We start from the raw sequence: 15394 nt of genomic DNA, 5'->3' as shown, positions 1-15394 counted from the left end.
ACACAGTACAGACATAGGACAGCAGGGAACTGCGCTACACAGTACAGACAGAGGGACCTGTGCTACACAGTACAGGCAGAGGGACCTGCGCTACACAGTACAAACCGAGGACAGCAGGGACCTGCGCTACACAGTACAGACAGAGGGACCTGCGCTACACAGTACAGGCAGAGGGACCTGCGCTACACAGTACAGGCAGAGGGACCTGCGCTACACAGTACAGACAGAGGGACCTGCGCTACACAGTACAGACAGAGGGACCTGCGCTACACAGTACAGACAGAGGGACCTGCGCTACACAGTACAGACATAGGACAGCAGGTACCTGCGCTACACAGTACAGACAGAGGGAACTGCGCTACACAGTACAGGCAGAGGGACCTGCGCTACACAGTACAGACATAGGACAGCAGGGAACTGCGCTACACAGTACAGACAGAGGGACCTGTGCTACACAGTACAGGCAGAGGGACCTGCGCTACACAGTACAAACCGAGGACAGCAGGGACCTGCGCTACACAGTACAGACAGAGGGACCTGCGCTACACAGTACAAACCGAGGACAGCAGGGACCTGCGCTACACAGTACAGACAGAGGGACCTGCGCTACACAGTACAGGCAGAGGGACCTGCGCTACACAGTACAGACAGAGGGACCTGCGCTACACAGTGCAGGCAGAGGGACCGACAACTCATCTCCTTTTCAAAATCTCTCTGGGAGGTAGAGTAATATGGCTGACAGACTCTACCAAAGGATTCAAGCACACAAATGAGGCCAGGCAGAGCTCAGAGGTGCATTTCAAAGGCTCCCTGCTCACTACAGCAGCTATACATCAGTGTAACATAATTGGTGGAGAATAATGAGTGACCCTGTACTGGAAGGAAATTGGACATTACAGTAACAGTGGTGTATGGTTTCCACCCTGCACATCGCCTGAAACATCCAGACACCTGCAAGTCCAGTCACAACACAGTGAGCCGGTCTGGTGTCAGGGGAGACTCAGAACGTCTGAAGCCGTCAGGTGGGTGTCCTATAACAACTCCTTACCCAGCGTCAGCTCCTCGGTGCTAATAACGCCATAGTAACATTACCATATCCTGCATCCCTGCCGTGCCGTCCTATACCGTATATATACTCTTTATAACCTACCTTCGCACTCTCCGCCATTGGTGGGGTTGCCATGGTAACCCGGCATGCAGGCTTCGCACTGTTTTCCGGTTGTCAGGTTCTTGCACTGCTCACATACGTTGGTGTTGATGCAGGTGCTGTGCCCGTTACACTGGCATGCTGTAAGACATATGACAGAATCGCACGTTATTCCCGGACCCCCATCGCATTATACAATGGGGCAGATGTATTAAGCCTTAACAAGAGATAAATGCAAGGGTGATAAGGAGAGATAAACGTCCGGCTAATCACCTGCTAACTGCTATGTTACAGGCTGTGTTTGAAAAAAGTCAGTAAGGAGCTGATTGGCTGGATGTTTATCTCTCTTTATCACCCTTGCATTTATCTCTTGTTAAGGCTTAATACCATCTGCCCCAATGTCAGATCTCTTCAGGGGTCATTATGGCGCATTAATTCACATTATTTCATATTTATAATCTGAGATCGCAGAACACATCAGAGACCTTGAATTCCCTGCTGGCAAACTGGGCACGAGGATCACGGAAAACGCAATGTATTACAATGTTCCGTTACACAAGATTATGTGCGCCTGGCACCACATTTGCGCTTATATCTAACCGCCAGGGGCTCGCGGCAATGTATTCAGCACAGCACTGAGTATGACCCTGGCTACGCGGCAGCTGCGATGACTGGTGCCCAGTGTAACCATCATTAGATGGTGCGTCCGTTGGGCCGGGATTTGCACATTTTCGCTCAGGAGAGAGCGGGCGGAGGTTTAACTCGTCGCTGGTCTGCGATCCGATTTGAATCAGCCCCCTAATCACCTGCTAAATGCACTGATAATACATGATAAGCTGGCGCACGCTGGGTAGAATTGGCCGTTCTGTGGTTACGTCAGTCCGTGTACAGGCATAAGTATCATGGTGCCCATAGGGAAGAGAGGGGGGTGAGGAGATTAGCCGTCATTAATTCTCCTTAAGGTGGGAGGAGGATACAGAGGACATATATATAGGCAGAGCCCAGGAATAGATACAGAGGACGGAGCGCGGCTCTTATAGACAGGCTGCGCAGCGCAGAGACGATGGATCTGCCAGGGGGCTCAGTTACTGCTCCAATGCATTTACATCAATGTGACACGTTCCGGAGCCGCCCTCCATATGTGCAGAGAAAAGCACACGCATCACATTCTAACGTGGTCATAGTACAGATTGGCATGTTCTGTCCCCAATGTCACATGGCATTAGCGTTATCACTTTGTGTTGTGTTGGATAATCCCTGTTGTGGGGATAATGTTCTCATTAGTGCTACATGAAAGCAGCCATCACGTGAGCAGCCACCGATGTCAGCCCCGTGTGCGGGGAGGGGGTGCAGGGCGCGGGGAGGGGGTGCAGGGCGCGGGGAGGGGGTGCAGGGCGCGGGGCACGTACACACGGCTCAGTGAGATGGGTAACAGGGTATAATACCAGCAATCATGACGGTGGCCTCACCTGGGCAGACACTGATATCACTGCCATGTGCGGGGAGGGGGTGCAGGGCGCGGGGAGGGGGTGCAGGGTGCGGGGAGGGGGTGCAGGGCGCGGGGCACGTACACATGGCTCAGTGAGATGGGTAACAGGGTATAATACCAGCAATCATGATGGTGGCCTCACCTGGGCAGACACTGATATCACCGCTGTGTGCGGGGAGGGGGTGCAGGGCGCAGGGTAGGAGGTGAAGGGTGCGGGGAAGGGGTGCAGGGCGCGGGGAGGGGGTGCAGGGCGTGTGGCACGTACACACGGCTCTGTGAGATGGGTAACCGGGTATATTACCAGCAATCATGACGGTGGCCTCACCTGGGCAGACACTGATATCACCACTGTGTGCGGAGAGGTGGTGCAGGACGCGGGGAGGGGGTGCAGGGCACAGCGCACATACACATGGCTCAGTGAGACGGGTAACCGGATATAATACCAGCCATCATGACGGTGGCCTCACCTGGGCAGACACTGATATCACCACTGTGTGCGGGGAGGGGGTGCAGGGCACGGGGAGCGGGTGCAGGGCGCGGGGAGGGGGTGCAGGGCGCGGGGCACGTACACATGGCTCAGTGAGATGTGTAACTGGGTATAATACCAGCCATGATGACGGTGGCCTCACCTGGGCAGACACTGATATCACTGGCATGTGCGGGGAGGGGGTGCAGGGCGTGGGGAGGGGGTGCAGGGCGCGGGGAGGGGGTGCAGGGCGCGGGGTAGGAGGTGAAGGGCGCGGGGAGGAGATGAAGGGAGCAGGGAGGGGGTGCAGGGCACGGGGCAAGTGCACACGGCTCAGTGAGATGGGTAACCGGGTATATTACCAGCAATCATGACGGTGGCCTCACCTGGGCAGACACTGATATCACCACTGTGTGCGGAGAGGGGGTGCAGGATGCGGGGAGGGGGTGCAGGGCGCGGCGCACATACACATGGCTCAGTGAGACGGGTAACCGGATATAATACCAGCCATCATGACGGTGGCCTCACCTGGGCAGACACTGATATCACCACTGTGTGCGGGGAGGGGGTGCAGGGCGTGGGGAGGGGGTGCAGGGCGCGGGGAGGGGGTGCAGGGCGCGGGGAGGGGGAGAAGGGCGCGGGGTAGGAGGTGAAGGGCGCGGGGAGGAGATGAAGGGAGCAGGGAGGGGGTGCAGGGCACGGGGCAAGTGCACACGGCTCAGTGAGATGGGTAACCGGGTATATTACCAGCAATCATGACGGTGGCCTCACCTGGGCAGACACTGATATCACCACTGTGTGCGGAGAGGGGGTGCAGGATGCGGGGAGGGGTTGCAGGGCGCGGCGCACATACACATGGCTCAGTGAGACGGGTAACCGGATATAATACCAGCCATCATGACGGTGGCCTCACCTGGGCAGACACTGATATCACCACTGTGTGCGGGGAGGGGGTGCAGGGCACGGGGAGCGGGTGCAGGGCGCGGGGAGGGGGTGCAGGGCGCGGGGCACGTACACATGGCTCAGAGAGATGTGTAACCGGGTATAATACCAGCCATGATGACGGTGGCCTCACCTGGGCAGACACTGATATCACTGGCATGTGCGGGGAGGGGGTGCAGGGCGTGGGGAGGGGGTGCAGGGCGCGGGGAGGGGGTGCAGGGCGCGGGGAGGTGGAGAAGGGCGCGGGGTAGGAGGTGAAGGGCGCGGGGAGGAGATGAAGGGAGCAGGGAGGGGGTGCAGGGCACGGGGCAAGTGCACACGGCTCAGTGAGATGGGTAACCGGGTATAATACCAATGGCCTCACCTGGGCAGTGTATAAATGACCACTCGTAGCTCTTGTCTCTGGGGCACAGGCCCGTATCCAGCACCATCTCGGTCGTGTGCTTGCCCAGCAGCTTCATGGGTCCTCGGGACGAGCCCTCCACACAATGCCCCTTCCCGGTGTTACTGGGGTCGTTGCACCAGCCACATCCCGGGTGCTCCAGGCACTGGGCGCAGGTACGGAAGCCGGAGCAGTTCTGGGCTGTAGGAAAGGAGAGGTTACAATTAGCGCAGCAGAACGTCGCAGTATTCGGCCATTAGGTCGACAGTCAATATGGTCGAAAAACATTAGACAACATGGTCAGAAGGTCGACACAATCAAAAGGTCTACAGGCAAGAGGTCGACATTGAGAAAGGTTGACATAATTTTCATTATGATTTTTTCATCCCAGTGGGCATAGAAGGATAATATAATAGTGCCGGCACCATGGCGAGGGGACATGTCAACCTATGTCCACATACACACGATCAGGATGTGCCGCATGTGCCAGGGAGAGCCAGAACGCGCCGCATGTACCAGGGAGAGCCGGCACACGGTCAGGATGTGCCGCATGTACCAGGGAGAGCCAGCACGCGGTCAGGACGTGCCACATGTACCAGGGAGAGTCGGCACGCAGTCAGGATGTGCCGCATGTACCAGGGAGAGCCAGCACGCGGTCAGGACGTGCCACATGTACCAGGGAGAGTCGGCACGCAGTCAGGACGTGCCACATGTACCAGGGAGAGACAGCACGCGCCGCATGTACCAGGGAGAGCCGGCACACGGTCAGGATGTGCCGCATGTACCAGGGAGAGCCGGCACACGGTCAGGATGTGCCGCATGTACCAGGGAGAGCCGGCACACGGTCAGGATGTGCCGCATGTACCAGGGAGAGCCAGCACGCGCCGCATGTACCAGGGAGAGCCGGCACACGGTCAGGATGTGCCGCATGTACCAGGGAGAGCCGGCACACGGTCAGGACGTGCCGCATGTACCAGGGAGAGCCGGCACACGGTCAGGATGTGCCGCATGTACCAGGGAGAGCCGGCACACGGTCAGGATGTGCCGCATGTACCAGGGAGAGCCGGCACACGGTCAGGATTTGCCGCATGTACCAGGGAGAGACAGCACGCGGTCAGGACGTGCCACATGTACCAGGGAGAGACAGCACGCGGTCAGGATGTGCCACATGTACCAGGGAGAGACAGCACACGGTCAGGACATGCCACATGTACCAGGGAGAGTCGGCACGCGATCAGGACATGCCACATGTACCAGGGAGAGTCGGCACGCGATCAGGACATGCCACATGTACCAGGGAGAGACAGCACGCGGTCAGGATGTGCCACATGTACCAGGGAGAGACAGCACACGGTCAGGACATGCCACATGTACCAGGGAGAGTCGGCACGCGATCAGGACGTGCCACATGTACCAGGGAAAGCCGGCATACGGTCAGGACGCGCCACATGTACCAGGTAGAGCCGGCACACGGTCAGGATGTGCCGCATGTACCAGGGAGAGACAGCACGCGGTCAGGATGTGCCGCATGTACCAGGGAGAGCCAGCACACGGTCAGGATGTGCCGCATGTACCAGGGAGAGCCAGCACACGGTCAGGATGTGCCGCATGTACCAGGGAGAGCCAGCACGCGCCGCATGTACCAGGGAGAGCCGGCACACGGTCAGGATGTGCCGCATGTACCAGGGAGAGCCAGCACACGGTCAGGACGTGCCACATGTACCAGGGAGAGTCGGCACGCAGTCAGGATGTGCCACATGTACCAGGGAGAGACAGCACGCGGTCAGGACGTGCCACATGTACCAGGGAGAGACAGCACGCGGTCAGGATGTGCCGCATGTACCAGGGAGAGCCAGCACGCAGTCAGGACGCGCCACATGTACCAGGGAGAGTCGGCATACGGTCAGGACGTGCCACATGTACCAGGGAGAGTCGGCACGCAGTCAGGACGCGCCACATGTACCAGGGAGAGTCGGCATACGGTCAGGACGTGCCACATGTACCAGGGAAAGCCGGCATACAGCCAGGACGTGCCACATGTACCAGGGAAAGCCTGCATACGGTCAGGACGTGCCACATGTACCAGGGAAAGCCGGCACACGGTCAGGATGTGCCACATGTACCAGGGAAAGCCGGCACACGGCCAGGACGAGCCACATGTACCAGGGAAAGCCGGCACACGGCCAGGACGCGCCACATGTACCAGGGAAAGCCGGAACGCGGTCAGGACGTGCCACATGTACCAGGGAAAGCCGGCACACGGCCAGGACGAGCCACATGTACCAGGGAAAGCCGGCACACGGCCAGGACGCGACACATGTACCAGGGACTGCCGGCATACGGCCAGGATGCGCCACATGTACCGGGGAAAGCCGGAACGCGGTCAGGACGTGCCACATGTACCAGGGAAAGCCGGCATACGGCCAGGACGCGCCACATGTACCAGGGAAAGCCGGCATATGGCCAGGACGCACCACATGTACCAGGGACTGCCGGCATACGGCCAGGACGCGCCACATGTACCGGGGAAAGCCGGCACGCGGTCAGGACGTGCCACATGTACCAGGGAAAGCCGGCATACGGTCAGGACGTGCCACATGTACCAGGGAAAGCCAGCACACGGTCAGGATGTGCCACATGTACCAGGGAAAGCCGGAACACGGCCAGGACGCGCCACATGTAACAGGGAAAGCCGGCACACGGCCAGGACGCGCCACATGTACCAGGGAAAGCCGGCACGCGGTCAGGACGTGCCACATGTACCAGGGAAAGCCGGCATACGGTCAGGATGTGCCACATGTACCAGGGAAAGACGGCATACGGTCAGGACGTGCCACATGTACCAGGGAAAGCCGGCATACGGTCAGGATGTGCCACATGTACCAGGGAAAGCCGGCATATGGCCAGGACGCGCCACATGTACTAGGGAAAGCCGGCATACGGCCAGGACGCGACACATGTACCGGGGAAAGCCGGCACGCGGTCAGGACGTGCCGCATGTACCAAGGAAAGTCGGCACGCGGTCAGGGCGTGCCACATGTACCAGGGAAAGCCAGCATACGGCCAGGACGCACCACATGTAGCAAGGAAAGTCGGCACGCGGTCAGGACGTGCCACATGTACCAAGGAAAGTTGGCACGCGGTCAGGATGTGCCACATGTACCAGGGAGAGCCGGCACGCGGTCAGGACGTGCCACATGTACCAGGGAGAGCCAGCACGCGGTCAGGACATGCCACATGTACCAGGAAGAGCCGGCACGCGGTCAGGAAGTGCCACGTGTACCAGGAAGAGCCGGCACGCGGTCAGGACATGCTACATGTACCAGGGAAAGCCGGCATACGGTCAGGACGTGCCACATGTACCAGGGAAAGCCGGCATACGGCCAGGACGCGCCACATGTACCAGGAAGAGCCGTCACACGGCCAGGAACACATCGCATAAGATGGACTATGAGCCAGATGTATCAAGCTTCAAAAAGTGATAAAATGCAGAGTGATTACAACCATCCAATCAGTTAGGAGCTGATGGCTGGTTTTTTTATCACTCTCCTTTTTATAACTTTTTGAAGCTTGCTACATCTGGCCCTATATGAGGCATATATCAGCGTATAATTTGCACCAATCAGATCCGTCTGTAGTGTGCATGCCTGCAGTCCCTGTGGTGACACGTGAGGATGGAGATTGTCTACATCAACTATTTATTGCCTGCAGAATTGTAGAAATGAGGCAGAAATGCCAACAGCAATGACCGGTCATAGGACAGGTCCGCAGAGATGCCAGCGACGGGAGAGAGATAAACTGACAGCGGCTTCTCAACATTTATAAATGTCACACAGGAACACGTGTCGGTGCTCAGTCTGCGAGTCACTGTACTCACCCCCCCCCTCCCCTCAAGCCTACTCCCCCCCCCCAAAACACACACACAAACAAATTACCACTATCCACTGGTATGTCCTGCGGATCTGTGACTCAAGTACTGTAGATTTGGATAGGCATATGAAGCGTCCGGAGAGAGCGGGCATTCCCGAGCCTGGCACTGACCCACTCTGGTCCCTGTCTGTACATTCCTGAGCCTGGCACTGACCCACTCTGGTCCCTGTCTGTACATTCCTGAGTCCGGCACTGACCCACTCTGGTCCTTGTCTGTACATTCCCGAGCCTGGCACTGACCCACTCTGGTCCTTGTCTGTATATTCCTGAGCCTGGCACTGACCCACTCTGGTCCCTGTCTGTACATTCCCGAGCCTGGCACTGACCCACTCTGGTCGCAGTCTGTACATTCCCGAGCCTGGCACTGACCCACTCTGGTCCCTTTCAGTATATTCCTGAGCCTGGCACTGACCCACTCTGGTCCTTGTCTGTACATTCCCGAGCCTGGCACTGACCCACTCTGGTCCCTGTCTGTACATTCCCAAGCTCCGGCACTGACCCACTCTGGTCCCTGTCTGTACATGACCGAGCCTGGCACTGACCCACTCTGGTCCCTGGCTGTACATTCCCGAGTTCCGGCACTGACCCACTCTGGTCCCTGTCTGTAGATTCCCGAGCCTGGAACTGACCCACTCTGGTCCTTGTCTGTAGATTCCCGAGCCTGGCACTGACCCACTCTGGTCCCTGTCTGTACATTCCCGAGCCTGGCACTGACCCACTATGGTCCTTGTCTGTAGATTCCCGAGCATGGCACTGACCCACTCTGGTCCCTGTCTGTACATTCCCGAGTTCCGGCACTGACCCACTCTGGTCCCTGTCTGTAGATTCCCGAGCCTGGAACTGACCCACTCTGGTCCCTGTCTGTACATTCCCGAGCCTGGCACTGACCCACTCTGGTCCCTGTCTGTACATTCCCGAGCCTGGCACCAACCCACTCTGGTCCCTGTCTGTACATTCCCGAGCCTGGCACTGACCCACTCTGGTCCTTGTCTGTAGATTCCCGAGCCTGGAACTGACCCACTCTGGTCCCTGTCTGTACATTCCCGAGCCTGGCACTGACCCACTCTGGTCCTTGTCTGTAGATTCCCGAGCCTGGAACTGACCCACTCTGGTCCCTGTCTGTACATTCCTGAGCCTGGCACTGACCCACTCTGGTCCCTGTCTGTACATTCCTGAGCCTGGCACTGACCCACTCTGGTCCCTGTCTGTACATTCCTGAGCCTGGCAGTGACCCACTCTGGTCCCTGTCTGTACATTCCTGAGCCTGGCACTGACCCACTCTGGTCCCTGTCTGTACATTCCCGAGTTCCGGCATGGACCCAGTCTGGTCGCTGTCTCTGTAGTGACAACAGGACAAGGTCAGAGTGACATCACAGGGGGGGCCCCACCTATGGTGTACATAGTCACAGTATTATAGTGGGTACTCGGTGCAATTTTGCTTGCGATTCAATTGGAATTGATTCGAATGATACACAAAATGCATTGGATTTGACTTTATAGTACAGATCTGTACTATATAGACTTGCCTGATAATACTATTTTTCTATTTGATTTACACTACATGGGAGAGTGCATTGGGATCGTATCTGCATCGAATGTAGAAAAACCATTCAATTTTCTATTCGAGTTTGCTATAATCTATAAGCAAAATTGAATAGAAAAATAGTGTATATCTCACCGTGAGTACCCGCTATTACTGATATCAGCCCTGGACTCAGAGCGCTGCTGCTTGCATATGACAATGGCGCAGGACAGTGAGGTCCGCCAGGCCTGATGCCTTTCATTTTACAGCATACACAATGAGCGTCCATAAAAGCAGTAAATCTCAATGCTGAAGAGCGGAGACCGGGGCGGCTGCGTCAGATCACTTGTCTCTCTTGTGGAGACCGTGGCGGCTGTGTCAGATCACTGGTCTCTCTTGTGGAGACCGGGGTGGCTGCGTCAGATCACTCATCTCTCTTGCGGAGACCGGGGCGGCTGCGTCAGATCACTCATCTCTCTTATGGAGACCGGGGCGGCTGCGTCAGATCACTCGTCTCTCTTGTGGAGACCGTGGCGGCTGTGTCAGATCACTGGTCTCTCTTGCAGAGACCGGGGCGGCTGCGTCAGATCACTCATCTCTCTTGCGGAGGCTGGGGCGGCTGCGTCAGTTCACTCATCTCTCTCGCGGAGAACGGGGCGGCTGTGTCGGATCACTTGTCTCTCTTGCGGAGAACGGGGCGGCTGCATCAGATCACTCGTCTCTCTTGTGGAGACCGTGGCGGCTGTGTCAGATCACTTGTCTCTCTTGCGGAGACCGGGGCGGCTGCATCAGATCACTAGTCTCTCTTGTGGAGACCGTGGCGGCTGTGTCAGATCACTGGTCTCTCTTGCGGAGACCGGGGCGGCTGCGTCAGATCACTTGTCTCTCTTGCGGAGACCGGGGCGGCTGCGTCAGATCATTCGTCTCTCTTGTGGAGACCGTGGCGGCTGCGTCAGATCACTTGTCTGTCTTGCGGAGACCGGGGCGGCTGCGTCAGATCACTTGTCTCTCTTGCGGAGACCGGGGGCGGCTGCGTCAGATCACTCATCTCTTTTGCGGAGACCGGGGCGGCTGCGTCAGATCACTCATCTCTTTTGCAGAGACCGGGGCGGCTGCGTCAGATCACTTGTCTCTCTTGTGGAGACCGGGGCTCGTCTCTCGTGCGGAGATTGCCTCTTCTCTGGGCACTGAAGTAACAGCGTCTCGTCCATTATCTGTACTTCATAACGATATAAAGCTATGGGGAGAGAACTGTGAGCCACTGCCCAGGATAATGACAGCCTTGTCCTGTAATTATAATGTAGGGGGAGGAGATCAGACACTGGGGGCGTGGTGCTGTCCAAGGTCCCGGGCACAGGGCCACCACCTCCCGCCCCAGCTACCTCTATAACATTCCACACTCGGTACATTTGCTTAGAATGGGATTTATTAGCCCGTGGCCACATGTCGGCCCGCACCTGCCAGCAGCCTCTCCTATACCCATTCCCCATCTGTCTCCAATCAATGCAGCCATCAATGTAATATCACCGGCTGCACAATGCCAGGGACAGACAGCCCAGCCACCATCTCCGACCTTCACCAGCCGCCAAGGTCACACTCTGATCTTCCCCATCACACACCATGTGCCATGTCGCGTCCATATCCTTCAGGGGACCCCAGCAGAATACAGGAGAGATCAGATACACAGTACGGCCAAAATTCTAAGCTGGTAAACTGGAGGTAACGTGGGGCCTATTTACTAATGTGCAGACACAAGATCTAAGCGAGGCGTGTGTCACTACAGTGGCTGTGGACGGGGCACGAGGAGGGGCTCCCTATACTGCGCATGCGTGTGAATAGTTACCAATCAGATCAGAGCACCACATGCCGCTGTGTACCGCCACCCCATATATTACCACAATAACCGGGTAACAAACTTCCATCATCACGGACTTCACCTGAGCTGGGAACAGCCATTATTTCAGTCTAAATAAATAATAAAGTGTTCTCCCCAGAAAAAGCAAGAAGTAGCTGGGTGGGGGAGGGGGGGGGGGAGGGGTCTTTGCTATTAAAAAACACATAATAAAAATACAGACATTGAGCTGTAGCCACCACTGCCGCTCCTGATTAGCTGCAGGACCGCAAGCTCCCATTGGCTCGTGACTGAGCCAGCATGCGTTTTGAAATAACCGCGTGTTGGCACAATATGTAGCGGTGCTTGCGGTGTTGTTAGACGAGGGTTAACTTGTAGGTATGCAATATAGTAGTATATAGCAGGCAGGCATACACAGTGTATGGGGCAGGGACTTATGGTCTCCTGTAGCTGGATTGGCAGTACGGAGGTCTGTCTGTGATGACATTGGGGCCAGCTACTGTAGCTCAGGGGAGCTCTCCGGCGGTGTCTGACAGCTCCCCCCCCCCGGTGGGGTAGACAGTGGGGCTCAGGACGCGCTGTTACTAAAGATGCTGTCCTGTCTCACCGGGGCTGCACAGCGTGGGACACACACTCTTCACAGGGTGCGCTGACAGACACACAGAGGGCGCGCTGTCGCTCAGGGTGCAGCACACGGGTACTGGGACTGCCCACCAGCAGGACGAGGAGCGCAAGTGGACACAGCCGTCGGGCTGATGCAGATGCTGCCGCTCAGAAGACAGGTGCCGAGCGCAGATCGACAACAAATACATGATGTAGATATTTATCCTTAATTACCTTAGAGTGCCGGGTGTCAGGGGATCCTGAGTCTGCAAGTGCCAGGGCGGCTCTTGGCGGGCTGACCACCCGAAAATGAAAGCATGGGGAGAACACTGTTAAAGATATGTTTTATCCATAAAGGACTTGGATCTCTTAGCAGAGGAGTCTCAAAGTCGGTCCTCGGGTGCACAAGTGCACTCATTACTCATTGACACATGTTAAAAGATCCACAGTCGAATAGCACAGGAATCTCACCGTGTGTACACATCATAAGGTTCCAGTGCTATACAATCTTTGCTAACTCATGTACTATATTACATACAATCTGTCTATTTGGCTATTCGATTTCAGGTGAACGGGAGCGCGCATCGCCATCGAAAACATCGCCATTAAAAACATGTTCTATCTCCATTCAAAGTAAATGCAATACCGATTCGATTTTGACTACATAGTCAAAATCGGATGTCAAATTGTACGGTGTGTACACAGCATAAGATTTTTTCAGAGAGTTATATTCCAATATACTGTATGCTGTCACACACAATCTTTATTAACAGTGGCAAGCATCTGATACCAATGTATCTAGTAATCTGTGAGAGAGCCCTCCGTAGAAACAAATGTATAAGTATCGCCGGCTTATTTCTCTTCTGAATACAGCATCAGACAATATTGTGAACAAAGATGACGTTTTATAGTAACTGGCGTTTTGTTTGTGGATGTAGAGAGCATCTGAGTGAACTGGTTTTCTTTATGGTCTTTTGTATCGACATAAATCTTGTGTAGACCCTTGACCCTGCCGACCTTAGGTATGTACCATTTTCAACTGTCAACTTAAAGCCAGTCAACATTCGGTGGTCGACCCAATTTATGTCGTCCTAACAAGCGTATACCATTTGGAGGACATTCTTCAATTGCTATAAGAATCCAGTGATCAGAATTAGGTCTATTGGACTAAAACGGGTCCCGTGAGTTCTAGCTCCCATATATAACGTACAAGCGCACTGCGCATTAACGCCGCCGCCCGGAGACTTACTGCGCATTAATGTAAATAATTATTTCAGGTATTAGAAAGTAAAATGACTTTCTTCTCGGCTTGAGGAATGTCCTGGGAGAAAACTTATTTTTAATGACCTAGAATTTACATCGCAAAGAAAACATTCTGCTAATTAACTTTACTTTTTCCTGTCCGCAGGGAAATATAACACAAACAGAGAAAAAATCCCAAAGTTTTATTCCCACGGGATTTTCACACAGAAATGATGACGGTGCGCTTATTACCAGGCTGTATTCCACTGCACAGCTCGCAGAACGCATCCAGAGGAAATTATGGCCGCGCTCTTATTACCAGGCTGTATTCCACTGCACAGCTCGCAGAGCAGAACGCATCCAGAGGAAATGATGGCGGCACGCTTATTACCAGGCTGTATTCCACTGCACAGCTCACAGAGCAGAACGCATCCAGAGGAAATGATGGCGGCGCTCTTATTACCAGGCTGTATTCCACTGCACAGCTCGCAGAACGCATCCAGAGGAAATGATGGCGGTGCTCTTATTACCAGGCTGTATTCCACTGCACAGCTCACAGAGCAGAACGCATCCAGAGGAAATGATGGCGGTGCGCTTATTACCAGGCTGTATTCCACTGCACAGCTCGCAGAACGCATCCAGAGGAAATGATGGCGGTCCGCTCTTATTACCAGGCTGTATTCCCCTGCACAGCTCACAGAGCAGAACGCATCCAGAGGAAATGATGGCGGTGCGCTTATTACCAGGCTGTATTCCACTGCACAGCTCGCAGAACGCATCCAGAGGAAATGATGGCGGTCCGCTTATTACCAGGCTGTATTCCCCTGCACAGCTCGCAGAGCAGAACGCATCCAGAGGAAATGATGGCGGTGCGCTTATTACCAGGCTGTATTCCCCTTCACAGCTCGCAGAGCAGAACGCATCCAGAGGAAATGATGGCGGTGCGCTTATTACCAGGCTGTATTCCCCTGCACAGCTCACAGAGCAGAACACATCCAGAGGAAATGATGGCGGTGCGCTTATTACCAGGCTGTATTCCCCTGCACAGCTCACAGAGAAGAACACATCCAGAGGAAATGATGGCGGTGCGCTTATTACCAGGCTGTATTCCCCTTCACAGCTCGCAGAGCAGAACGCATCCAGAGGAAATGATGGCGGTGCGCTTATTACCAGGCTGTATTCCCCTGCACAGCTCACAGAGCAGAACACATCCAGAGGAAATGATGGCGGTGCGCTTATTACCAGGCTGTATTCCCCTTCACAGTTCGCAGTGCAGAACGCATCCAGAGGAAATGATGGCGGTGCGCTTATTACCAGGCTGTATTCCCCTTCACAGCTCGCAGAGCAGAACGCATCCAGAGGAAATGATGGCGGTCCGCTTATTACCAGGCTGTATTCCCCTGCACAGCTCACAGAGCAGAACACATCCAGAGGAAATGATGGCGGTGCGCTTATTACCAGGCTGTATTCCCCTGCACAGCTCGCAGAACACATCCAGAGGAAATGATGGCGGCACGCTTATTACCAGGCTGTATTCCCCTGTGCAGCTCGCAGAGCAGAACGCATCCAGAGGAAATGATGGCGGTGCGCTTATTACCAGGCTGTATTCCCCTTCACAGCTCGCAGAGCAGAACGCATCCAGAGGAAATGATGGCGGTGCGCTTATTACCAGGCTGTATTCCCCTGCACAGCTCACAGAGCAGAACACATCCAGAGGAAATGATGGCGGTGCGCTTATTACCAGGCTGTATTCCCCTTCACAGTTCGCAGTGCAGAACGCATCCAGAGGAAATGATGGCGGTGCGCTTATTACCAGGCT

General features: G+C 55.5%; 1 protein-coding gene across 1 annotated transcript in view; it reads right to left on the bottom strand.

Moving 5' to 3' along the window:
- The window catches only part of ATRNL1 (attractin like 1), a 656009-nt gene that overhangs the window by 361017 nt on the left and 279598 nt on the right, over nt 1-15394 (bottom strand). The window contains exons 19-20 of the mRNA XM_083149894.1: nt 4409-4627; nt 1151-1288 (exon numbers count right to left, since the gene is read on the bottom strand). Of these exons, the coding sequence (XP_083006020.1) occupies nt 1151-1288; nt 4409-4627 (357 nt within the window). The remainder of the gene's footprint in view (nt 1-1150; nt 1289-4408; nt 4628-15394) is intronic.

This window comes from Crinia signifera, chromosome 6 (genome assembly GCF_055691185.1).
Source record: "Crinia signifera chromosome 6, ASM5569118v1, whole genome shotgun sequence".
Taxonomy (NCBI): Eukaryota; Metazoa; Chordata; class Amphibia; order Anura; family Myobatrachidae; genus Crinia; species Crinia signifera.
Note: the sequence above shows the minus strand (reverse complement) of the source record. Positions and strands in the feature narration are given on the sequence as shown.